Source organism: Akebia trifoliata, chromosome 1 (genome assembly GCF_017979445.1).
Source record: "Akebia trifoliata isolate Shusen 1 chromosome 1, ASM1797944v1, whole genome shotgun sequence".
NCBI lineage: Eukaryota > Viridiplantae > Streptophyta > Magnoliopsida > Ranunculales > Lardizabalaceae > Akebia > Akebia trifoliata.
Window position 1 is genome coordinate 25,241,705 of NC_141375.1, and position 27,231 is coordinate 25,268,935.

A 27,231-nucleotide genomic window follows, 5' to 3' on the forward strand; every position below is an offset into this window, starting at 1 on the left:
CTAGGACTTATCACACATCCTGACATACCTCTTGCAATCCTCCTGCATTCTTAGCCAAAAATAGCCCTGATTAATTACCTTATTGGCTAGTGATCGTCCCCCCGAGTGGTTGCCACAGATCCCCTTGTGGATTTCCGTCATTATGAGCTCGGATTCCAATTCATTAAGGCACTTCAGAAGTAGACCCCCAAATGACATCCTATAAAGTTTGCCTCCAACGATTGTATATTTCCTGACTTGGCGTAGCATCTTCCTTGTCTCCTTCTTGTCCCGTGGTAGCACCTTAGAGTGTAGGTACTCCACGTATACTTTCATCCATCCCAAAGCCCGTTCCACCTGTGCACACTCCCATTCGTCGTAATCGATGCTCGCTCTAAGCAAGTACTTTATCGGTAAAGCCCGCCATTTTGACCCCCTTAACATTGAAGCGATGTATGCCAACGAATCTGCATGCATATATTCGTCCCTCGGGATACGGCATATCTTTACTAGGTCGAATCTCCCAATCTCTCGATTTATCGTGGACAGATATCTTGCCATTCGTTCGTCCCTTGCTTCGTACTTACCATTGCATTGATTTACTATGAGCTGTGAATTGGTGCACAATGTGATTGTAAAACCCTGAATTTTTAATTTGTATCTCGAGAAAAAATAAATAGTGGAATTTTAAGAAAATCTTGAAAGTGGGACTTAGGGGTAAAATTTTAGGATGTTTCTGATCATTTTTAATGAAATCTGACCTCACCATTAGATTCAAAATGATTAAAAAAATATAACTTAGCCTATAAGCACGCTCAAGTGCGAGTCCGAATAAAAAAGTTGCAAATCCTCGATTATCGAGTCGGATTAGGTTAAAATAGTGACATTTTACTAGAGCAAGAATTTTTAATATTCGATTATACCATTGGATTCATAGCGAAAAATTATTGAATATTGACTATTTATTTGTCATTTTTGGAGATCAGAAAGTCGAATTATCATCAAAAACGAAAACGACATCAAATTTAGGGGTCACCTTAGGCCAAAAATGCAAATTTTTGTTAGAGATAAAATTTATAGAAATTGACTACACCATTAGATCCGGAACGAAAAATTGGATGAAATAGAGTATTCATTTGTCAGTTTTGGAATCTGGATGGTGAAGTTATCGTCGATCAAAATAATAGTCAAAATACCGATTTCGTCCTGAGACCTTATATAAATAATTTTTTATTTTTATTTTTTCTATTCATCTTCCCCAACGCGTACAAAACCAGCCATGTTATTTCTTTTAAAAAAAATTATTTTTCTTTCGTTCTTTCAACGATGATTCGTCGCAAACGGTATACTTTCGACGATTGTTGTAGAAGAGAAAAAGATCCGCAGCTTTGACATCTACCAAACCCACTCAAGATCCCTTCATTTCATCTTCTTTTTCACCCGATATCGTCGAAAATCAGCCGTACGTATATACGGAGATTTCGTAACTTCGACCTCGGATTTCATATGTTTTGGGGTCAAACTGTTTTTCGCCGCAGAAGGGAGAAGAGACGAGCACATCGAGATCTTCGAAACCACAGGGCCAGTTTCAAAAATTAGCCACTTCGAAATTTGATTCGTCTTGATTTCCACGCCAATTACCTCGATTTTCACTCACACGCTTCGATCTTTTTGCCTAAACAGTGTAAGGAACTCTCAATTTCTATTAGTAATCGTAGATTGTGAAAATTGCATTTAGGATTTTATTGAAAAAAAATTTGGATGTATTTCCGAAATATATAATTCTTTTGTTATTTCAAAAATTCATGCTAGAAATTGCATGTTCAAAATATTTAATTGTATTTTTAACAAATTATACGTGGGTAGGGTATTTTAACGGGTTATTTCCATAAATTGGGTCTTGTGCACTGCTCGGACCCCGTTTTGAAAAATAATTTGTATTTTTTTATATTATTGATAAAAAAAAATTAAATTCTTCAGTTGGAAAATGTGATTTAATATTCAATGAACTCATATTGAGTTGATGAATATCAGAAAATAGATATTTTATTGAAGAGATTGAAAACTGTAAAAATCAGAAAAAAGATAAAAAGGGTATGAAACGGTAAAATGTCAGAGTCACACCCGAGGGGTGATGTCTGCATTTTACGTTGTTGTGTTGTGTATAGATTGGTGAATAGATATCCAGGGATAATATTGTTGGTTGCATGTTTATTTAAATTTCTGTTAGCGCGAGGCGTTGTTTACATTTTCGTTATGTTATTTATTTTAGGCCGGATGGCCACACTTGCATGGTAGGAAACTGGATATACATTCTCAACCTTGTATTGTTAATTTCTCTTTTATTTTCAAATGAAAATAATATATATATGTAGCTATTTTGTGAGCTGTTAAAGAATTTGTGAATGCTTGAAGGGATAATGCGTCATATCATCCGGAGTGGTGTACTATCTTGGGATGTACGGTAGGGACCACCAAGCTCATACGTGGTAAGGGAGGCGTATGAGAGTGGAGTCAAAACTGGAATCCGGGTTATTCATCTCTATCTTTACCAATGAACTTGTAATGTAAAGGTGGTCGTATACGAATGGTTTGTATATTTGGGAATCACATGCACGCCTGATAGGCATAGACGAAGATGATTAGTCAGTGATCACTAACAATCTATAGTAGTCGAACGTTCTGACACATCGAAAAGAGACCCATTGCTTACAGTCACGTCAAACGATCAGCCTGAGCCGGATAAATGGTCAACCAAACGTGGTAGGTGCAGCGACCGGCCACAAAATCAGGAACTAAAAGCCAGAGAAGAATTGTAACATCATGTCCCGACTGGGAGCGATCCAGTCGTGAATCCCAACTCTCTAATTCTAATACTCCATTTTGTATTATGTATCTATTGCTTATTTTGATATATAAAATGAAATCCATGTTTATTGTTTCCATTTGATCAATTAGATTTGTATAAAAAGATAATGTTATAGTGAGTACTGCTGATCGATGTAATGTGAGTTTTAAAATGTTTAGTTATTCATCCCTGGCTATATGTACCAGTTAATCGTAGTTTCTTCTGTAAAATTTTGTATATTTTAAAATGATTTAGTATGCTTATTCGTTCATGTTAGAAGAGGTTATTGGCAGAAATTGTGTTATTCCTTACTAGGTAACCATTATTACTCACTCTTTCCTTCTCCATTTTTTTAGTTTCAGATCCGAAGCTTGGCGAGGCAGGTATAGAGCAAGAGTGAGAATCATCTGGTGGGTCAGATAGACAATCAGAGTTCGTCACCTGGTAAATACTAGGGCTATACCCCCTAGTGGTGTCAGTTCCCCAAGTAGTCTTATGGATTCTGTCTTGAGTGTTAGGATTTCTGTTAGGGTGAGGAATTTTGTATAATCATGTATTCTGGTTATTCTTCCGCACTCTGATCTTTCGTACATTATTAGACGCATATAAACTTCTGTTAGTATTATATTTTTTTATATGTATGCAAGATTGTATGTCGTTTATCAGGTGCAGGTTGAACGTCTTGGAATGCTAACATAAACAGAGGAGACCATGCCGAAATTTCGATGTACCACCTAGTACCTCAAGTTTTGACATGGGGATTTGTGTTAGCATTTGGCGGGGCACCACAGTGATTCGGTCGACTTTCAGTTCATTTGCCATTTTCAGCTCATTGATAACTGCCTTGTACTCTGCCCTATTATTTGACGCCCCATATCCGAGCTTGATAACTTTCTTTATCCTGTCATTGCTCGGCGTTACTAGTACTATGCCAACGCCTGAACCAGAATAGTTTGACGAGCCATCGACAAACATCCTCCAACCTGTCTGCTTGTTCCATAATTCTGTCTCTTCTACCATCTCGACCTCCTCTTCCAACTCTTCCCAGTATAGATCCTCTACCGAAAAATTTGTCAGAAAGTTGGCTAACACTTGCCCTTTCAGAGCCGTTTGCAACTCGAACTGTAAGTCGTACTCTCCAAGAATCACAGCCCACCTTGCCATTCTTCTGGATTTCTCCGACCTGTACATCATTTCTTTTAACGGACTATCAGTTACAACTCGTACACGATGTGAGAGAAAATAAGGCCTGAGCTTGTGTGCTGAGTAAACAAGCGACAATCCCACTCTTTCTGTCTTTGTGTACCTCATCTCTAATGGACCCAGAGTTTTACTGACGTAGTAGATAGGGTACTCCCATTCCAAGTCGACTTTGAAAAGAACCGAGCTTACCGATGATGAGCTGGTTGCCAAATAAATTCCTAATTCCTCCCCTTCCTCTGAAGAGCTAGGATAGGTGATTGCCCTAGGTACTTCTTTAGGTCATTAAATGCCAATTCACATTTTTCGTTCCAGATGAAGCTCTTCCCTTTTTACAACAGTTTGAATAGTAGGCGACATCCATCGGACACTCTAGAAATAAACCTATTTAGCGCTGCTATTCTTCCTGCAAGTTTCTGTACCTGTTTTTGATTACTTGGGCTCGGCATCTCCATCAAAGCTTGGATCTGATCTGGGTTGGCTTCAATGCCTCTCCTGGTAATAATGTGTCCGAGGAATTTCCCAGAAGAAACTGTGAACACGCACTTTTTTAGATTCAGCTTCATTTGGAACCTCCTCAAACGGTCGAACGTCTGCTTGAGGTCTACCAAATGTTTTTCCGATTTCCTGCTCTTTACTAACAAGTCGTCGATGTATACCTCCACAGTTTTCACGATTAACCCCTCGAACATTCTTGTCACAAGTCTCTGATAAGTGGCCCCAGCATTCCTCAAGCCGAACGGCATAACCTTAAAGCAGAACAGTGATGAACGACGTTTCCTCCTGATCCTCTGCTGCTAAAGGGATTTGATTATAACCCGAGTATCCGTCCACGAACGACATTCTCTCATGACCGGCCGTAGCATCGACCAGTCTATCGATCCTCGGCAGAGGAAAGCTATCCTTTGGGCATGCTTTATTGAGATTTGTGAAGTCAATGCATACTCTCACCTTTCCGTCCTTCTTTGGCACTGCAACTATGTTGGCTATCCATTCGAGGTAGTCTACTTCTCTGATGAATCCCGTCCTCAGTAGCTTCTCGATCTCCTCATTTACCCCCTGCCTCAGACGGGGTGACAGTCTCATTGGCTTCTGTCGAACAGGTCGAAATTTCCAGTCGATGTTCAGTCTGTGGTATGCGACCAAAGGGTCTATTCCTGGCATATCCTCGAAAGACCATGCGAACATGTCCTTGTTTGCCCTTAGTAGCTGGACCAATGCCTTTTTCTCCTCCTGCAACATTGTGGTGCCAACGCTAACCAGCTAGTCTCCACTATTGTCGAGATCTACCATCTCAACTTCCTCTACTATTGCCATCCGCTCCTACTGTGGCTCCTTCTGTAACTACTACAACGTTTCTCCTTCAACAGGCGACTCCTTCCTCTTCTTCTGAGGAATGGCCCCGACGTCCCGTCCTTACTTCAAGGTCAGGTGAAAGCACCGCTGCATCATCTCTTGATCACTTCTGATCTCATCACTCATTCATCGCTCGGGAATCGAATTACCTGGTGATAAGTTGAAGGGACTGCTCTCATTTCGTGTATCCATCTCCATCCAAGGATTCCGTTATAGGCTTAGTCCACTTCAATCACCACGAATCTCGTCATTACCATTTTTGATCTTACTATGATCGGGAGGGTAATTTCTCCCACCGAGCTGTTGGGAGCTCCGTTAAACCCGTAAACTAGGGTCTGGGTCGGTTCCAAACTGTCCGAAATCCCCATCTTTCTGTCTGCACTCAAGAAAAGAATATCCACTGCGCTTTTAGAGTCCACCAGTATTCTTCGGAGCTCGACGTTCCCAACTGGGAGTGTTATCACGAGGACGTCTTGATGGGGCATTACCGTTCCCCTCAGGTCGTCCTCTGTAAAAGTTATCTTCCGCGCATCTGCTCCATTGCCTGACGTCCCAACTACCCGTACTCCTGATGCTACCTGGTTGACACCAACCACATGTCAGATTCTTTTTACTCTCTCCCGAATTATCTACTTAGGCGGCCTTCCAGCCCCCAACATTCCCGTGATGGTATGCACTATCCTGCGCTCCTCCGGCTTGCGGCGTCCCCCTTCTTCTGGCCATCGAGGTCAGGGCTTTCGTTCGCTCCCCTCAGGGGTCTCCCTTCTTCTGTCTCTCCTAGACGAGACATACTCTTTGAGCTTCCCCGTTTCGACCATATCTTGGATGATATAGCGTAACCTGTAACAATCCTCGATTGGGTGGTCCTCAACTCCGTGATATTCACAGTATGGTTTCCCAGGTTTCCCCCTATAACTCCGAGGTGGCTGAATGAAACTGGGGTCGCTCTTTATGTGCCTCAGTATTATTGACAATTTTTCGGTAAGTGGTGTGTATACCCGACCTCTCTTCCATCTCGACTAGTCATTCGACTCTCGCTGCCTTTGTTTGCTTCCTTCCCCTCCGAGCTGGGCTGGTGCTTTTGGTGCTTCGTTTCCTCCCTCGCTGTTAGCTACTGTTTGAGCGCTCCGCCTCCTGCCCTTCACAGATTCCTCCACGAGGATGTATTTTTCTACTTTCGAATACAGGTCCTCCAAACGGGTTGGGTCAGACTTGATCAACGATTCGTGCAGCCGTGTTCCCCGAATGACTGCGCGATATACGCCGCACATGCAATTGCCTCGTCCATACAATTGACCCAGCTGGCAATGCCTGAAACCATGTCATGGCTCCGTGCCTCAGAGTTGACAGAAATAATTTGCAGAGTAAGGAGTCGTCATTCTAGTACAGCACCATCTAGCTCCTGTAATGAAGGATGTGGTCCATAGGATCCCTTGTTCCGTCATAGATTTAGAATTTCGGTGCATGGAACGCTCTCGGGGGTTCTGAGCTCATTATCATTGGTGAGAACGGTGTCCCCTTGAATTCCCGGATTGCATTTCGCACCTTTTACGCGGGGTCCTTTCCACGTGCGAGTTCATCGTCCCTCCGCCTTAACATTTCCTCCACTTCCTTTCTCGTCATTAAGTCCTTAACTTCTGAGCTTCCCTGTTGCGTCTTTATTGCCGCTGAGTCCTCGGTCCAATCTGCCTCTGTCCTTGCAGTTCGGACAGTATGGCCCCGGCTTTGTTCTCCATCCGGACCTTCTTCAGTTCCTGCGTCCTCGTCCAACTTTTGTCGGAGTTCCTCATTCTCCCTCCTTATATTCGTTATTTCATCATTCTGCTTCTCCAACCCCCTGTGCATTTCCTCTCTCATCTCCGTAAGTAGGTTGTACATTGCCAGCATAGGGTCTTGAACATTCGAGGGTGAGTCTGCTGGTAAGGGGTTGATGGCTCTCCGCCCGTTTCACCTCTGGCTCTTCCCATCTTGGTCGTTTTTCTCCTTGTAAGTTTCCCACGGATGACGCCAAATTGTAGATGCTCGTTTTTCTTTCTACAATATTCCTTCATCTCTTTGCTCGGGCAGACCTGCGAGTTAGCCCACTTCGACGATCAAGTTAGAGACTATGATAATCAAATTTGTAAATCTTAATCTAGTTTTTAGAGAGAAGAAGAAAAAGAACCTCCTTTTTTCCATGGTCCTCTCCCTTAAATAGGTGTCTATGATGATCGTTTTCCATGTCATTCCTTGATGTGACTTAGGGCAGTTTGCTTACTCTCTGGCATGTCAGGTGCAAGGGTAGTTGCAACTGCTCTGCCAATCCTGGAATTATCAGGACTGATCTGACATGATATGGGTTGTCAGGACTGCCAATCAATGGATCACCTGTCAGAGCTGTCAACCAATGGATCACCTGTCAGATCCGTCCTGCCGATCTATACTAACATTGATATCCGCAGAGTACTCCATCTGAGCTACCTGAAGGGTTGGTGATACACGTTCGAGCTGAACATCCGTGTATCCGAGGAGTTCTGTCAATAGTGCCCGTCAAGCAGTCCATCGGGGCTTCAAGTCCATACTTCCGAGAATCGTTTGAGCCACGTGTCCAAACTCGAGAAATCCCCCCCCCCTCACAATAGTCAAACTCAAAACATTAATATTATCGAACTTGACGCTTTAAGTCATGTTTAATTATTGATGAGCTGATACATCATCCTGGGCTCTACATTGGAAGGATTGGGTATTTGATATCGAGGACCATTCGAAGTCCGAGTGACGTGGTGTGAGGTGTTGTTTCGTGTGTATGAAGGTTCGGGTACTTGATATTGGTCTTAATCGAAGAGGGTTGGGAGAGAATTTCTGAATATGGAAAAACTCAATAGATTCTTCCGCCAGATGAAGAAATTGTATTAGGGTGTTGCTCCATTTTCAATTTCAATTTTTTCTTTTTTTTTCCTGCATTCATGACAAAGAAAAAAAAATGGAGAAAAAAAGGCCATAATCAGAGATCACATTAGGCCAAGTGGCCTACAAATTCAAATTTGTAAGACCATGAATTTAACTATATCATCACATCAGACAAACTCCATTAAATTCTCCAAATTAACACCCCCAGCCCAGCCTTCTACAAACCCTTACAAATAATATATAATAAATAAATAAAACCCAATTTACAAGATCATGAACTAAACGCATACAACATATCAGAGAAACCTCATTGAACAAATTCTCCAAAGGGACCCTCTCTTCCCTACTCCACAAACCCTTACCCATCAAAAAATAAAATCTAAAAGCAAATCTCATTTACAGGACCATGAGCTAAACCACATTCAACAAATCAGAGAGATCCATTAAAGAAATTCTCTCAACAAATTGCTGAACCCTTACCAATCAAAAAATCGAAAAACCAGGGAGCTAAATAAACCTTGTTCAACATAACAGAGAAAACCCATTAAATAATTTCTCCCTTGTAATCCCCCCGAACCCTAACCAATAAAAAAAATTTGAAAAATCAAATCAAATTCAAACTTTGATTGATCACAAAACTAGAAACAGATGCTCATTTGGTACCTGATGGAGAGAATCTCTTTTTGGCTTGCACTTGTGTAGAAAAAGTGGGGATTTCTTTCAGTAAAAAATGGCAGATTGAAATGCAGTAGAGAGAGAGAGAGAGAGAAACGAATTGGAGGCTTGTTTTATAGAGAGATGAGAGTGAGGTTCAGCCGTTCAGGCGGAATTTTAAAAACTTCCTATTTTCCCAACTTGTAGGATTTTATTACCGTTGGTCCAAATCTTTTTTTTTGAAAGAACACTTTATAATTCTAACGTTCTTAAAAACTCGCTCAAGTGCTAACTCGTTAAATGGTTCGAACTCTAATCAAGTTGACTCGGATGGGTTTTGAGTTCACTCTATGTGTTAAAATTATAATCTTCAAGTATTCAAGTTTACCCTTCAAATTTGAAGTTTCGTGACTTGTAATTCCCTCCCTCCATATTAAATCGAATTCACATGAATTCATGTCTACACTACAAATCATTTGCATTCACCATAAATGTTTTGCAATGCAAATGGTTTGCGATGAAAGATTTACTATTGTTTGGTAACCATTGGAAAATTTTTTGTGAATCTTTTTTTCGAGTTTGGTTAATATTTCCAATAAAATAAATTATTGTGTTTTCTTGTTAAAATAAAGTGTGGAAACAATTTTAACTTATTCAACCTCATTAAAGAAATTATTTAAATTATAATGTACCTCAGGTACTTGCTATATTATGATAAATATGAATTTTATAAAAATATCCGTATCAAAAGGTAAAGTAACATACATATAAGAACTATATAAATACCCATTATCAAATAAACTATTTAAATTACAAAAACAGCTTTAATACTTGTTACTATAACATGCATATGAATTTACAAAAATATTTCCATGTCGAGGGATATTTTTGTAATTTTCAGATACAAGTAAATGTTATGATGAGATGTATTTTTGTGAATTTATATCATGTTATTGCAATAAGTATTAAGGGCTATTTTTATAATTTAAAAGTATCGTTGATGACTGGCATTTTTGTAATTTTAATATTCAATTTAATGTATCTTGTAGGAGGGTGTTTTTGAAAATTTATGAGCATATTGTTGTACCAAGGACCGAGGTACTTTTATAATGTGATTAATTTCCTTGTTAATGAGTATTTTAGTAATTTGGACATGCATAGGTTGGAGTTAAATTTCTTAAGAATTTATGTGATCCATACAAAATTTTTGCAATACAAATCATTTGCATTGTGTAACCAAATCCCAATAATTTTTGTTATTTTTTATTTTTTAACATTTCAACACCAAAGCCTCATGTCATCCTCAGATATGCTGACTACAATCCTTCCTTTTCTCCCCTTGTTTACTTCCTCTCTTCACTCCGATGGAACCCATCTTCTCCATTGCTGCTGAGAAGGCCTGAAAGAACCTTTGCTTATCCTTCCCTAGAGCTTCAACAAGAGGTCTAGTCCTTGGGTCCAAGTATAGGGCTTGGTCTGTGCCTAGCAACCCCATCTTAGTTTCTAAATTCCCGTAATAAGCGTGGTCGAATGCAAACGGTGTGGTAACATCAAATGGGGCCACCACATCCACGTTCCCACCGAAATGTGGACATGACATTCGTAAGGCCTTTAGGAGCCTTGGGTCGATCGATGGGTCGGGCTTCTTTGTGCCCCCATAGTCGTAGAGCCGACTCACAAAGTGCTTGCAATGGGAGAAGCCGATGGTGTGGGCACCCGAAAGTGCTACTAGGTCTTGTAGGCTTAGCCCTTTGGATGCAAAGAGTTTGAGAAGCTCATCGATGGTTGAATTCGCTCGTGGGATGTTGGAGCTAACCCTTGATGCCATTGAAATTCTGCCATCCCACCTCCCTTTCTTCACTTGGTAGTGAGGCCCCCCTGCCTGATCCAAAGGGAGAGTAACACAAGGGCATTTCATCAATAGTGTTTCACTCGGTTACAAACAAAAACACCAAATTTTTAATGGCAAACCGATTAATGTTTAAATATAGAATAATGTTGGAGTGACCTCAATTCACACTCTGTTGACGTGGAGGTGTGTGCGAAACCGCAAATGCTTTTAATTGAGATACGAGTGAAAAGCAACTATGGTTCAATGCGCACCACCACGTCAATAAAGTGTGAATTGAAGCCAATCTTGAGGTCACTCCGGTACAATTCTTAACTATAAAACCAAATAACAAATCAAACACATACACACACACAAACACAAAATGTATAGAACTAAAATACAAAAACAGAAGACGACAAAGACAAAGACGAAGAAAAGAGAAGAAATGAAACAATGTCTTATGGACCTAGCCCTTCATTAGCTAGCGTCCTTGTGGCACTCAAGTTCTCTCTCCAATATAGTTCAACTTAACTTTTCCTAATGTGTAAATATTCTAAGAGCCTAATAAAAATCACAACCAATAGACGAATTCAGATATTGAAAGGAAGGATGTATGGCCATTAAAAATTGGAATGATTATAATTTTATTATTTAGTGGGTTACATAGAAAGTTGGGTGTGGCAATATAAGGTCTTAAAAATGAAAGAGATAATAATCAAATAATTATATTTTTATTTTTTAGTGAGTTATATAGAAAATAAATAATGCTGAAATGACCTCAAGATTATATCTCACATCGCACATCCTGACATAAAAGTGCATAGAAACCATAAATGCTTTTCATTATATTATATGGTTCCTATGCATTTTTATGTCGGGATGTGTGATATGGGGTACAATATTGAGGTCACTCCAACATGATTCATCAAAAATTAATGAGGAAATATTAAATAATGTTAAAGTGACTTCAAGATTAGACCTCACATGGCACACCCGCACGAGAAAATTTATGAGAATCACATATGCTTTTCCTGGAGATATGAGTGAAAAAGCATTTATGATTCTTATCCACTTTCACGTGAAAGTGTATGATATGAGGTCACTTTAGTCTTACTTGACAATATAAACTCTTTAAGTTAAAAACGCTTGAGGGCATGTGCGCACAATCACGTCAAGATACCCCCCACTGAGGTCACGCCAACATTAGTCCAAGTTAAAAGTGAAATATGATAGTCCTTAGCCTGATCACATGGTTCAAGCGGCATTTTGGAAAATTCAAGTTCGGAATTACAAACCATATCGCAGAGTGATTGGTGGTCTCTGCTTAGAAGGGTCCACAAAATCATACAAATTGTACACAAAATCACCTCAAAAACTTAATTATTCTTTACTGATTGTCCAGTGTACTCTAGAGTATAGCACAGTAGAACTGTCTGTTACTAGGACAAACTAACGTACATTGTCTTTTATGATTAATAAATCACATAGTTTTTTTTGGATGTTGTGTGAATTTTGGCTGTTTTTCGTGTGAAAATGACAAAACAATCCTACTTGGATGAAGAAGTAACAAAGATCGATAAAATTGACTATCAGTCCTCGAAAAACACTAAAAATTTAAGAAAAATTATTGGCCATAACTACCTTCGGGTCACTTTTTTATTAGCTCCCTCATGAATATAGCATATTAAAAAATTCTCCCTAAATTTTAAAATGGGAATGGATTAGATAATTAATTGCTTGAATTAGTTACACAATCAACATCATGAAGTATAAATTTGTTGGTATCTCTCTTTAAGTTGGATCAATATTCTTAATAGAAGACATCCACGAATGTCCCAATCCCGAGATGTCAGTTAAATGAATCATGTTTATGAGTCCACTCAGGGTATCAATTCGATTCCACATATACTTATAATCAAAACGTAAACAAAACATTGATTGTGATTCTTATTAATTTTGATTTGAATATGAGACTCTTGAAATCAAAATTGAGCCTAAAAAAATACCCAAGATCCATAAGATACAGATAATTAAGACAGTATTAGAGATAGAGATGTGGGTTGTTATTTTAGTTTCTCGACCTAATCTTGACTTGTTTTCTACAAACATAACTTTTCTTCTTTAAACTAGAAGTTATGTTATTCACTCCACGAGTACCAGATATGGGTACATTAAGGAAACTTGATTTTTAATGGGTACCTAATGAAGATGGCTACCAGAACCAAATTGAAAAATGATCGGATCCATGATGGTAGACCCTAAATTGATTTAATCAAGTTTAGAAACACTAATGCCCATTGACGCCATTAATCTCACTCAATAGATCTTCACTAGTTGGAGATGTTAGTGCCAAAATTTTCATAAATTAAATAACATTTGAGTACCTAAACTTTCACTCACATTGACAACAAATTCGAAATCATTGACGAGAACAATAGCAAGATTAGCAAAGGAAACCCTATTATTGACCCCCAAGTCAAAGGAAAAGTTCCTAATAAATTTAAAATATTGGTTGTTTACCAATTCCAAGAATTAAGGTGGTGATGAAAAAAAAAACAGTCCTTTAGAAGAAAATTCGAAGTTGCCCCACATTTGATGTTGATTTAAATATAGCGGTTATTGCCACACCTACTTTTCTAAAGTCACACCAATTCCAATGTAAATCATATTTAAAAAAATTGCACACATTTGGTGCGCCGTTAGTAAGAGTAGGTGTGGCAATAGTTAGTCTCTTTAAATAAATAAATAAATAAATAATCTGGCTTTTGAAGCGAAGGGTTGGAAGCAAAGATAAGGGTAATTGTTGAGCAACAGTAGACCTCCGGCGCACAATAGAAAATCTTTTAAATAAAATTAAAAATAATATATTTACCAAGTGGACGAAATCTCTAGCTGCAATGGCGAGAATGTCAGCACAAGACACAACGCTAGGACACTTGCTTTCCACCAACACCTTCGCCTTCTTTATGCTATCGTACGCCTCTACTGCAAGATTTTCGTTATCGTGCGCATCCTTCTCTGCTAAGACTGAGCTTCCCGGCTTCGTCGATATCAGAATCGAACCATCACAACCCTGAAATTATCCATGCAAATACAACTCAAAAACACATTAAATAAATAAATGAAAAATCAGAGAAAGAAAAAATATTTTCAGAGTTTTGATAAATTGGTGGTTTGCTATATAATAGACTATATATATATATATATATATATATAGGGGTGACATTGAGCTGAACAGGATACAGACGTGTTACATAAAGAAGCGCAAATTAGCTACATAAAGCATGGTTTGCTAAAATGAGCCATAAAGAAATCCAAAATGGGTTGGTGAATTACGTCGACAAAGCAGTCATGGAAGAAGAGACGAATGGTTGCAGGTGCAGAAATGGGTGCATTTTTGAACTGTTGAGAAGTGATGGATGCGACGAGTTGTTCGAGCTGTGGACATGATTTTGAGTAGAAGTCGACTCTGAGTGGGTTATAATGGCGGGTAGTATTGTTTGAAGATTCTGAGGTGTGTAGGATAACAAGGAGGATAAGAAGACCTGTGGCTATGGGGAGAGATAAAGAAGAAGAAGAAGCAGAAGAGACAGACATGGTTGGTGAAGCTTAAGAAGAGTATAAGACGAGAGAGAGAGAGAGTAGAAGAACTATTAATGAAGTGTGGGAGTTTCTAGAAGCTAATGCTTCGATTCGATAAGAAACAGATGATGTTAATGAGAGAATCAAAGACCCGTGAAAGCTATAAGAGTACACACAGAAGGGGGGCTACTCTTTATTATTAGGATAATTTAGACAATCACCTCCCAATTTTGGTGAATATTGGAGATTCCCCTGTGTTTTCATGCTGATGACATACCCCTTGACCACTCTCTTTCATAAGAGACTAATAGAAAATATGACCAAAGGACCCTGATCTTCAACATCTTGCCAAAGGGAGCGGATCCTCTATCGTTTGATCTTCCTGCAATTCCCTGAAGTGGGATTTCAGGGTTGAAGGAGAGCCACGTCATAAAATCCCATTCTTTAAAAAATCGTTGTTCAAGGATTGTCATTTTCAAAGCCTCATCAAGCTTGAAATATTGTCATTTTTCTCAAAAAAATATTCTCAGATCTGATCTACACCATGATCATATGCAAGGCTAAGGTGTTAGATTTTCTAAAATGTCAACCTCCATCATTTGAAAGTCACTATAGGGAATTACAACATGAAAGAAATCCATATTTGACAATCCAAGGCCGTCGAATTTCTTTTATCAACGGGTCGAAACCATCAAATTAATGTAGGATTGGGAGAAATTCGACGACTCTAAATAGTTGAATATGGGGAACCTCAAGAATTTCGATGGCCTTGAACTATCGAACTTTGATTTCTAAAATTCATGGCCTTGGATCGTCGAATTTTGCGGTCTTCACATAGTGACCATAATTCAAAGAATCCTCTCCAACCAACGCATGCCACATAGACATTGTTCCTATGTATAAGAATGAGACACCGTACTAGATGACAACTCTTGACCTTTTGGTAAAAAAAAATCTTTTGCATTCAACTTTGAAATTGTATCTCCTCCAACCACCAAGAACAAATATAATTTTTAGAGTATAATGAATTTTGGGGTAGAAATTTTTAGAGGATTTCTTCAAGATATTAAAGACAAGATTGATTAGGTCAAAAATGATTCACCCCAAAGGTTAGCAGATTGAAGAGAATTTTTCCTAGGAAAAACCAAGTGTTATGGCTCATTTTCTATTAGTGTCATCAGTTTGAAAACACTTATATGTCTAATGTTGTCCAAAATATGGACGTGTATAATCACCTTGATTTTTCCAAGTAAATAATATCTTCAACCTTGGGTTTTGATGACAAGATTGCCCCTTTTTTTTTGCATAATTTGATTAATTACTCGGTTTTCACTATTATTTGATCACTTAAATAAATGAGAAGAAAATAAAAATATATAAAATTGTTAGCTTACATAATTTTGCAAAGGTCGTGGATCTTTCTTTTTTCGTTTTTTGTCTGAGGATGGGGGGGAAGTCAAGTGTTTTTTTAAGGGAAAATGAATAAACGAAGAGTTTGAATAACTTTATTTGGGTGTGGGAGAGTGGGGTCTAAGGTTGCATGCAAAAGATTGAAGGCAAGGGCATTTTGTTCATTTTAGTAAGTCTCTCATAGTTTACCATGATCAAGGGGTTTGCCATCAATTTGACCATAAATCTAGCAGTAACATTGAAAGAAAACAAAACACCCTCAGTGTTAGAGAAATTACGGTGAGAACCAATAATATGTTCGCAGAACCGTACATCAGTGGCTCTACTAGTCAGATGTAGGACCTGCGTAGGATTTACTGAAATTATAGTGGCATTTCCGTCAAAATAAAAAATTTATCCGGTCAACTCAAGTACTCTTCTCTAACTCTGGAAGCTATGATGTTCGTAGAAATGGTTAGTTGTGATTGGTCCGGAAGATTCTTCACGGGTTCTGTTGGTTTATTATTTTATTTTTTATTACATAATCATTTATACTTGAAAAGACCAAATTGTCCAAGAAAGGAATGTTAGCTTGCTACCAAGTACCAAACACGTCCACCACCATGAGAGCGGGACTCACCTTGGCGGAGCCAGGATTTTCTTGTAGCGAGGGCAAAGTATGATTAGTTGTATAGTTGAAGAACTTGAATGAAGGGAGGTGAGGGTGTGGGGGCAAAAATTGGAGGGAGATGAGGGTGTGGGGGCAAATGGGGAGAGAGGTGAGGAAGTGGGGACAAATGGGACATGTAATTAGTTAAAAATATAGGAGTGTCTCAAAGTTCTATGGGAGCAATTGCCCCCACAACTCCTTACTAGCTCTGCTCCTGCCCTTTGAGAGCCTTGGTGGTATGAGAATCTTGTTAAATTAAAGATAATTTGCATATTAAATGATCCCCTCAATGGGTGCCACCTACATTAACAAAGTTTGATACAACAAGGTTTAATTTGGTTAATTTGATCATTTAAAAGAAAAAAGTTAAAAAATTAAAAAGAATATAAATGATGTTTTTGAGTTTCTTATAAAAAACATCATCTTCAACCTCCTACAAAAGGCAAAATTATTATCATATTGTACGATTAATCAATGAATTGTCAATTGATTTGGCGTTTCACATATTTAATTGGTAATAGTCTTATTCGAAGAATTTTACAACATTTCGGAAATGATAACTTAGTTTCCTTAGGAAAATCAATGAAAATGAATGTACTAATAAGATTGATAGATTAGATCACGAGGAAAAAAATTCATAGTTGTTCACGGTTATTCCGGTCTATTGATCTTTCAATATGGTAATTTTAATCTCTTATCGGTTACATATCTTCCCAACACAAAATCTAATAGTTGGGATTTATACGTATGTCAATAATATATATCCCGACTATAAAATATTTCATGAGTCATACTAATATAAAAAATCCCAACCATTAATGAGTTTTAAATTTTTACCAATCCATAATTGATAGTCAAGATAGTTGTGTAGTTCAGTCCAATGGTTTAATATATGGGAAATGTTCAGCACCCTAAGTTTTACCACACACTTTAACAAACGTTTTTTGTCCTACATGGGTTAGAAGTTTTGGAATTGGCTGATTTTTTGTGAGGATGATCTCTATGATTAGAAGATCATCCTCCCCAAAAATCAGCCCATTCCGAAATGTTTAGCCCCATGTTTACACATTGAAAAATCGTGGACCGTCCATTTTTTGTAAATCATTTTTGATGGGGTTAAAAGTTTTGGAATGAACTGATTTTTGGTGAGGATGATCTCCTCACCGTAGAGATCATCCTCACCAAAAATCAGCTCATTCCAAAACTTCTAACCCATGTAGGACAAAACACGTTTGGTAAAGTGTGTGATAAAGCTTAAGGTGCTGAACGGGACCCTATATATATATGATAAAATAAATTACAAGGCAACATGCAAACACAAAATCCAATGGTTAAGATTTATACATGTCACGAATACATATCCCAATGATAAGACTAAAAACAAATAATAATAATAATAATAACTAGGTAGTTTTATGAGAAACACAGTTGAGTGGTAGATAGAGTGCGCTCCTCTAGCATGAAACCCAAAAGTTTCTTTAAATGCGGACTGTGAGGGTAGACCCCGAAAGCTGTGGAACATCACTCCATCACCTTATTCCTTACCCATTTGTGGATTTACTGACCTGTAAAGTGACCCTAAACCTACCAAAATAAGAGAAAAAAATTGAAGGCAAACCATCCTCACCTCACATACTAATAAGCAAGCGCACTAACAAGGTCACTCAAGCCACACAATTACCAGTGGGTGACCACTGGTCTACTTTTATTGATTCCCTTCTCCTCTCAGCTCTGACACATACCGAAAGGTCGGTTGACTATTTTAAGATAACAAAGTCAGTCACATTTTATAAGTTTAATACTACTTTCTTATTATTTTTTTTAGTTATTGGTGGTGGGAAGATCATCTTATGATTCAGGTGTCTGATGATGGATGGGATTTTGTCGAGTGTAGTGGTGTTATTAAAAGTAAGTTAGATGTCAGGAATGTTTGGGGTTTTTGCCCTCTCTTTTGGCCAGAAATTTATTAGAGGGTGAGAATATTTCTTTGTTCTTTTTAGCTCTGCTTTGTCACTTTGTTTTGTTTCAAGGAGAGCAAAAGTCAAGAAATGGAATATAACTACTACTGTCTTTATAACTTTAAAAATAAATTATGATTCATTAGTCTTTCAATCCTACAACAAATTAAGAGAGAGAGAGAGAGAGAGAGGGCATAATAGGGATTGAAAGATGATGCTCAAGTCCAATAGAAGGATTTACCAATCATGCATTGGACGCCAAATGCTTGATTTCATTTATTTTTTTTAACATAATGGATGATCCAACGGTACCATCCAAATCCTGAAGTCACTCGGCATTATACTTCTTATGCCCTCGGCGACACACTTGCTACAATGATGACGAGCCAAAGAGGACAAATGGTCACAAACTTGAAGGGTGAGCAAATCCCAAAAACCCATCGACGAGCCGACGAGGACAAATGGTCACAAACTTGAAGGGTGAGCAAATCCCAAAAACCCATCGTATTATTTCGCTATGAAGTGGGTTTAGGAGGCTTTTGACTATCTTAAGAGATAACAACAATTTTGTTGTTGAGACCATAGATGGAGCCCTCCGAAGCAAAACGAATTCTATAACATGGAACTGCCGGCAATTTTCAAAAGCATTGATTTTGCAATCAAACTATATTGGTATTGATTTGAGGGTGGTTCCTCTGGAATAAGAAAATCCACAAATCAAATATAAAAAGGATGGTCAAAGAAATCAAATCAACAATTTCCTTATTTCAATCCTTCGCAATTAATCATTTATTCAAAGAAACCAATTGAGCCAACTAAGTATTCCTTCACTTTTCTAATATGGCCAATAATAATGATAATGATGATGACGACTTCTTTGACATTATCGTTACAACCAAATATGAGCTCTCTGCAACAACAAAACCCTTCCGATTTCTTGGCCGTTTATAGAGTACAAGTCTAAGTTCAAGGAAATTACTTAAAACATATATTACAGAATGCAGTAGTAAATGGTGTTAATCATCAACCTAGCCTCTTGAACTCAAATTCTAAAAATTAATTTCTCAATGGCCCAAAGCCAGCAGAAATGAATGAATGAACCCTCTTCAAAATTTTGCTTCTCATGGTGAAAAATCCATGTAATTTCTATAAATGAAACATAAAACAATTATTTTTTGTAATTGTGAATGCAAACCAAATATTAGCTTCTTTTGTTTCTGATGACGGGACGCTGCAGTAAATAGTGGATATACCGAGCCATATACCCAAGTAGCCTTGATGAACCCCCTAAGATAATTCTGGCAGAAATGTCAAGAATGCAGTTCCAATTTCTTCTCATGTTGCTCTGAAGTTCCGTGACAAAACCTCGTAGTAGTTCTTTTGCTGCGTTCAGTAAAAGGATAGGGAAAATGAATTAAGATTCACTCAGATTTGTGGATCAAGATGTGTAAAATTAACAATAATAAGGTACTTCTTCCCATACCTTGTCTGATACAGACGGAAAGATCTTCCCCAATGCTCGCTCGAAGTGCACTGCCTTGATAGTCCATGTTTTCATATCTGAACTGATGTGGTCTAACATCTGTTTCTCTTCCAGAGCTGCCATGGCAGCTTCATTCATCTGCCATGATATAAAAAGCAGCGGAGACCAGTCAAGTAAAAGACATTGGTGAAGCAAGAGGCTAGATGGGGGAAATGAGAGAAATAATTTTAAAAAGAGACAAAACATTACCACTGCAGCAAGATCAGCCCCACTTAGATTCTCACAAGCCTCCTTCCGTCCAATGGCAACCAAATCAACATCCACGTCGATAGGTTTCTTCCGACCAAGAGCTTTTAAAATCAATCCACGTTGATCTGGATCGGGCAGAGGGATATAGAGTAATTTCCCAAACCTTCCTGGCCGTAAGAGTGCATGGTCCATAACCTCGGGTCTGCCAATACATATGATTATGCGATAGGAGACACCAAACAGGGCCAGACCATATTTTAAGGAATGAAGGACAATCTAGCTGTACCTGTTTGTGGCACCAATGACAAAAACACCCCGCCGATGATCTGCACCGTCTAGCTCTATGAGTAACTGTGATCAAAAGCAATAGATCCAATTTCAGTTCCGGAGTCGGGGTTATAGAATTTCGTATTACAGTTTTACGTCCTTGAAATAGGGGACCCAAAAAAAAAACAGAACGGTTTTGCAATTTAGTTAACCTGGTTTAAAAGCCGCTCAACTACCCACCCCCCTTCTTTTCCACGCTTTGTTGTTAAAGCATCCACCTGAAAAAATAAAGCAACACCTCCCGGATGTAACAAAGAATAGTAATACGACTGAAATATATTATTTCTTGCCAATGTGCAATAGACAGTTTTATAATTTACCTTTAAAGCAATCCCTTAATTGCGAAAATGGTTTTTGTTTTGTCTGGATTCCAAAATCCCATGATTTCAAACTGGTAAGCTGGTTCGTTATAAAAATTGCACCTTTAGAAAGCTTTCACCCAGATCTTTACAACGATACCCATATTAAATATTATAATTTAAATAAAAAATTGTTGCAATTATTTTTTTTCGACCAGTAAAAGATTGATTTGGTGAATGCTATTACTTATTAACACATGCATTCCACCAGTATCCATACACATAAGCACATACATGTTCATTTGTAACTTAAGAGAGAAATCAAAGTCAACAGAGCACAACCAATCTCCACCACATTAAGCCAACCAAAACATAATGTGATGCAAACATTCAAATTGGGTAATATTTGCTCCCTTCTTTTTCCCTTACTTTTTTAATATTATTGGGTTTTTGGTTACAGTTAGTAAACATTCGGCAAGATTATAATGTTAAGGACCAGCCAACAAAAAATGAGCAAATAAGAATCCATATACCTCATCAAAGAAAAGTATACAAGGAGAACACGTCCGAGCACGACTAAAGATTGTCCGAACTGCCAACTCACTTTCTCCAACATACTTGTTCAGAAGTTCAGGGCCCTAAATAGTGAAAACCAGTCAGAAGAATCAAATTGTGGTTTGAACTTTGAACTGTCAAATGCAAGAAAATGTAAAACACCTACTGATTAAAAAGAACACAGAACAGCATCACAAATCAAGAAAGAATGAAAAAAGTCAGAGTGGCAAACCTTTATGTGTATGAAATTGGCTCCTGCCTCATTTGCTACGGCTTTGGCAATCAGTGTTTTACCACAACCAGGAGGTCCATAAAGCAAAAAACCAGTCTCCAAATCCATTCCAAATTCCTGGAAAAACAAAGCAGATGTAAAAACTCAGAAATATAGTTCCTCTCCCAGCTAAGCAGTTTCTACTTTCTATGATTTAGCAGTGTAGAGAGGGATGCCTGACATGATTTCTGGAGGATGAAAACAGTTTACTGAACGTATCAAAGGAAAAGAAGAATTCAACCAATCTAATAAATACATGCCATCTTTTCACGATAAGGGAATAAATCCGCAATATTTCACATGTTAAAACTAAAATCCTTATGATTTATATGAGGCCAGAGGCAGTGCTAGGTCGTGAGAGCCTATGACAAACATCAAATTCGTGATATTAAGGGGAAAAATTTTGAAAAAGGGCAACAGAACATAAACAATTATCTCTTTTACACTCAACTCAACTCAAGCTCTTTTGAGTGCTGAATTTTGGTAAGGGATCATCTCCACACAAAAAAAATCATTTCATTCCAAAGCTTCCAACCCTATGGAAAATGGACTCAAAGTTAATGGTGAATGGAGCCTAGAATGTTTTAACCTGTAGATTACTTCTACTACAGTTAGAATTTTTGGAATGTAACCCATAAAAAAATTCTCCTAAAGGGCTAATTTTTGTTGAGGGTGATTTCCATGATAAGATCATTCTAACCAAAAATTATCCCTAGACTCATCTATATGTGAGCCCCGCATACCTTTACAAAACCAGTGTATGGAAAAAAAATGTTGATATATATTGAAATATCTTTTTTTTTTTTCACACAAAAAGCACACCATCCTGATTGCTTATCTCAAAAACAGGGGTCGTGATTGCTCCAGCCAAATAATAATAATAATAATATTTATAACAGATTTTTGCAACATAAGCACCTACATCCTGACCACTGCTTTCTCAAGATTTGTAATCAGCATGGTATATTTTGTGTCAAAACTGGTGTCAAAGTACACCGATATTGGACAAAAGGGAAAAATTGAGAAGCTATCTACCACAAAATGTTACTATGAACACCTTGGTGTTGCCTTTGTGCATGAAGCTGATAGGTAATGGTTACCTCATAATGTTCAGGATGTTTTATCCGGTGAACTATATAACGGTCAAATTCCTTCCTCAAGAGATCAAGCCCCCCAACATCTTCCCACTTAACATTAGGAATAGCTGAAAATCCTTCTCTTCGTGAAGAGGGTTGAACAATCGTAGCAGCTTCCTGCAGAGTTATGCACAAGAAACAATTGGCATAATTAGACTTTAAATCGATTGACAACAATAGATCAACGGAAAAAAAAAAAATACATGATTTTTTTGAGGGGAAAATAATTACTTATTTAGGTGCACGATAATTAGTTCATAAGCGTAGGCATGAGAAACAAATCACACACTAATGCCAAGATGACCAGAGGAGGTAACAATGGTGACCATGTTGTTAGCTAAGCACGTACAGTTTCATCGATGAGCAAAAATGATAACATAGTGAATAATGAGGAATCTTCATAAAACTTTTTTTTACAAGTAGTGAAACCCGCCAGTGATGGATTAATGATGATCACAATTGAACTCATCAACGTCACAAATATTTATTAATATGAAGAATTAAATAACCAAAATGACAACCATATACATAAATGTACCTGCAAATAAACTATGCACAAATGGCGAAAAAGAGACCCATGTTGACAACCACAATAATTGGGTAAGGCGTAGACATGAGCATAGGTGAATATTAATAAGTGAATTTTTCTTAAGCTTATATAGTTGACATGTTTCCAAATTACCTCAAAATCAGCCATAGTGATTCTAAGCCTTTCCATGTCTTCAGGTACCCAGGGTTGCCTCCACCATTCTTCATTGTTCTCCTCAACTTTTGGCTTCCCAAATAGCTCAGACTTCCTTCTATCTATAATTCTCTTCATTGCAAGGTTGCCAGCCTTGTTAGCCAGTGCTGCCAAGTCAGCACCAACAAAGCCTGGTGTAGATCGGGCTATCTTCTTAAGATCAAATGCACCCTCAAGTCTAAGATTACGTGTCAGCACAGACAGGATCTCAGCTCGTGCATTTTCATCTGGAACACCCAAAACAATCTCTCGATCAAATCGTCCAGGCCTCCTTAGGGCAGAATCTACAGCATCGGGTCTATTTGTAGCTCCAATTACAAGAACATAACCAGGTCTACCATCAGAAGTTCCTGAATCTGAACCTACATCAGCTGAACCTATAATTTGGTGTGATTCATCCATGCAAGTCATTAGTTGTGTCACAATCCTTCGTTCCATCTCCCTTTGTAGATTTTCTCTTTTTGAAGCAATGGCATCAATCTCATCAATGAATACAATTGATGGGGCAGTCCTGTATGCTTTCGAAAACAGGTCCCGTATATTCTCTTCCGATGCACCTGAAATGCTTGTCATAAAAAAAATGAGCTTTCCAAGAAAAATGTCAAAATCATGGGTATTAAGTCCAAAAAGAACATTAATAAGTTCCATTACATACTTATCAAAGAAAAAAAATAAGTTCCATTCCATGGTAATGAAGTATTTGATTTTTCAACCAAACATTGACAATTTACATTTAGGAGGAAACAATCTTAAGAAAAAAACTATTCCAACTTACGATAGGTCCAATCATAGTCACCAAATTATGTGTCTCATTGAAAAAAATAAGTTCCATTCCATGACAAGAAAGTATTTGATTTTCCAACCAAACATTGACAATCAACATTTAAGACAAAACAATCTTAAGAAAAAAAAATTATAACAACCTATTATAGGTCCGATCATAGTCACCAAATTATGTGTCTCATCGAAAAAAATAAGTTCCATTCCATGACAAGAAAGTATTTGATTTTCCAACCAAACATTGACAATCAATATTTAAGACGAAACAATCTTAAGAAAAAAAAATTTATACCAACCTATGATAGGTTCGATCATAGTCACCAAATTATGCGTCTCTTTGAAAAAGTTGTGATAAAATCGTAACTTTTTCCTTCACTGATTTAATTGTGACTTTTACAAATTTTGAGATTAAATCACAAACTTCATGATTAAATTGAAAAAATATGAAAGGTGACCTTCATGCACTAGTAAGAGGAGATGACCTAGATGAAGATGACGGTGACCATTTTACCAATGAAACATCAAATAATGAGATGACATTGAATTTGATAATTTTGACCGGTTGATGAATCATAACATGGAGTCGTGATTGTAATCTTTTCATATTTCAAATATTATAAACTTTGAATATATTGTGGACCCCTGGTTACTTTTTGTGGATGTCTAGATAATATCAATAATGGGTTTAGTGATTTATTATTCTAATTTAATATGGAATTCGATGATAGCCAAGTGGAAACATTCTACACTATTACGAATAAAAAAGATTATTGGCCTATCTTATAAGTGCCAAGTAGCAAGTGCCTCATTCAGCTCCGAAGGGTGACGATAAGACCACCATTGTACATCTTTCTTTCAAAAGACGAGAGCATGTCCGCCAAAAGCAAGAGTGAAACTACAAGCTAAAAGCAGGTGAACTCTTATTATACATACCACTAGACACGCCACAACCTACTTTAGCTTGGAGCCTCTTTTCCTATCTACAAAGTTATATCAGCATATCCAACTACTAAAATCATCCGTGTGTCAATTCTTCATGTAATACTCACTCATAAATGATTGGTGTCAGAAGCCTTCATTGATTAGGTATGATCAGTCTAGTTCAATTATTTTCCGATTTTCCCAAAGTTTCTCAATTTTCCCCTTGCCAACTTATTCCTAAAACCCTGACTTGGTGAATATGGATCCGATACTAAAAAAACAAAAATATAATATAATGCCCGACTCTATGCAGATGTGAATGATGGGTAACTCTACAAAGCAGTACATGGATAAAACAATGTAACATGGTGAGATAATTTGCGGAGTCCACATAAAGATTCAAGGCTGAAATATATATAGATAGATATATATTTCAGCCTTGACTCTCAATCAATTGATTGAAATTTCCTTTCAAACATACAATATTCATCAAATGTGTGGGGAACAGAGAAAAGAGCAATGCAAAACACAATTTGATACCCAATTATGTATAAGCCAAGACATCATTTCCAATTTAATTATATACCTGAGACGCCAGAGACCACCTCAGTAGCCGAAATCTTATAAAATGGGACTCCAGTTTCATTAGCGATGGCATGAGCAAGCTTTGTCTTCCCACACCCGGGAGGTCCGTGCAACAGAATCCCAGCCATTGGCCTAACACCTAACCACCTTGGCAACTGTGGATGATAAAGTGGAACTATCACCTCCATCATCAACTCATCCAAAACCCCTCTCATCCCTCCAAGATCCCTAAACCTTGGCCCATCTTTCCCTTTCAACTCAGTCTCAGTCACAGTTTCTCCATTACCCTTCATATCCGCTAATTTCACTTCTCCCTTAGTTTCACCACTATCTTCTCCCACCAAATCAATCTTCTTCTCCAAATTCTTATCTTCTTCAACCTTCGATTCCACTATCTTCTTCGAAGAGCTGTAGTTCGACCGAAGCATCGATTTCATCAAATCGAATTCTGGTTCCAATTTTTCTTCAAAAACTGCATCTTCAGATGTCGAAACCGACCCATCTTCCTCATCTTCTTCATCGACATTGTCCGATGGAGATGATGAAGATGTTGATGGACGGTCTTGATCTTTCTGTTTCCGACGAAGATACTCGGTTTCTGTACGGAGTAATCTCTCTTCCCTTTGATCGAACTTCTTGAGCTTCTTACGAGCAGAGGTGGTGGTGGTGGTGGTGGCGTTGTTGGTAAAATCTTCTTCGGAGTCGTCTTCATTGGAGATTGAAGCAGAGAGATGTTTTGTTCTCTGGTGAGATTCTAGGGTTTGTTGGACATGCTTGGTGAAGGGTTGAAGCTTAATTCTTCTGTAATCTGTGAAGTTAGAGCGAAGATGATCGATAATCTCATCGACTCTGTATTTGTTGAGGTTGCAAGATTCGATTCGATGAAGTAAGACGAAACGATCTAGCAAATGTGAACGACCTCTTACTCTCCCCATCGAGAAGAGAAAGAGAAACAGAAACAGAGAGACAGAGGCGTGTTTTATGAGAAGAGTCGAGATATCATACTGCGTCCCGTTCCTATAAATAGGTTAGTTGTCTACGTGACACGTTAGAAAATAACACATTGGGCTGCGTAAACGGCTTGATTAGGAGCCCAATAAACCGTTTAAATTTTGAGTATGGCTCTCCCACACTTGTTCATGGGGAAAAAGCACACAGACGACTCTTTTATCCGTTGATTTCTACACGAGTATCTCGATATTTTTTCACATTTATAACTGTTTTTAAATGGTAAATTCATTTGGAAAAAATGTTTTTCTCTCTTCATTCTCACTAGAAATCACCAATTTTAACTCTTGGATTTGTTTCTTCTTCTTTCTATTCTATTGGGTTTCTTTGCATTTTCCCAAAAAATTTAACTCCATCCAAGAAACTATGAAGTATTGCTTATAATTCAGTTGTATGGGAGATCTACTTCAATGGGAGAAGTGATGTTAAGAAGAAGAAAGAGTTGATAAAATCAAGTGGGTTCAATAAATATTAGTTGATCTCATCTTTTTCCTAGATCACTTGATCTTTCCTCTAAAT

At 37.9% G+C, this 27,231-nt stretch overlaps 3 protein-coding genes across 4 annotated transcripts; all 3 read right to left on the minus strand.

The window, feature by feature from the left end:
* On the minus strand, positions 1-4,773 carry LOC147411201 (uncharacterized). Its single transcript, XM_086431877.1, has 3 exons — positions 4,412-4,773; positions 3,614-4,010; positions 1-588 (listed from the first exon to the last, which is right to left on the minus strand). Exons 1-3 carry the CDS (start codon positions 4,771-4,773, stop codon positions 1-3), a joined length of 1,347 nt encoding a protein of 448 aa, XP_086288003.1.
* A 5,163-nt stretch (positions 4,774-9,936) lies between these two features.
* LOC147411202 (Peroxidase superfamily protein) lies at positions 9,937-14,461 on the minus strand. Its single transcript, XM_086445826.1, has 3 exons — positions 14,094-14,461; positions 13,630-13,830; positions 9,937-10,808 (listed from the first exon to the last, which is right to left on the minus strand). The coding sequence occupies exons 1-3, from the start codon at positions 14,352-14,354 to the stop codon at positions 10,230-10,232; spliced, it is 1,041 nt and encodes a 346-aa protein (XP_086301952.1). The 5' UTR covers positions 14,355-14,461; the 3' UTR covers positions 9,937-10,229.
* A 4,797-nt stretch (positions 14,462-19,258) lies between these two features.
* Positions 19,259-26,698, minus strand: LOC147411203 (cell division control protein 48 homolog C-like). 2 transcript variants are annotated; one of them, XM_086445835.1, is made up of 10 exons: positions 25,706-26,696; positions 23,359-23,975; positions 22,641-22,793; positions 21,502-21,618; positions 21,248-21,352; positions 20,568-20,633; positions 20,375-20,439; positions 20,089-20,290; positions 19,840-19,977; positions 19,259-19,739 (listed from the first exon to the last, which is right to left on the minus strand). In XM_086445835.1, the coding sequence occupies exons 1-10, from the start codon at positions 26,637-26,639 to the stop codon at positions 19,692-19,694; spliced, it is 2,445 nt and encodes an 814-aa protein (XP_086301961.1). In that variant the 5' UTR covers positions 26,640-26,696; the 3' UTR covers positions 19,259-19,691. The 2 variants fall into 2 exon arrangements, 1 of the variants encoding a protein (XP_086301961.1); XR_015179241.1 differs by lacking the exons at positions 19,259-19,739; positions 19,840-19,977 and adding an exon at positions 20,736-20,814 and having other exon boundaries at positions 20,218-20,290; positions 25,706-26,698.
* Between the last annotated feature and the right edge of the window lie 533 nt (positions 26,699-27,231).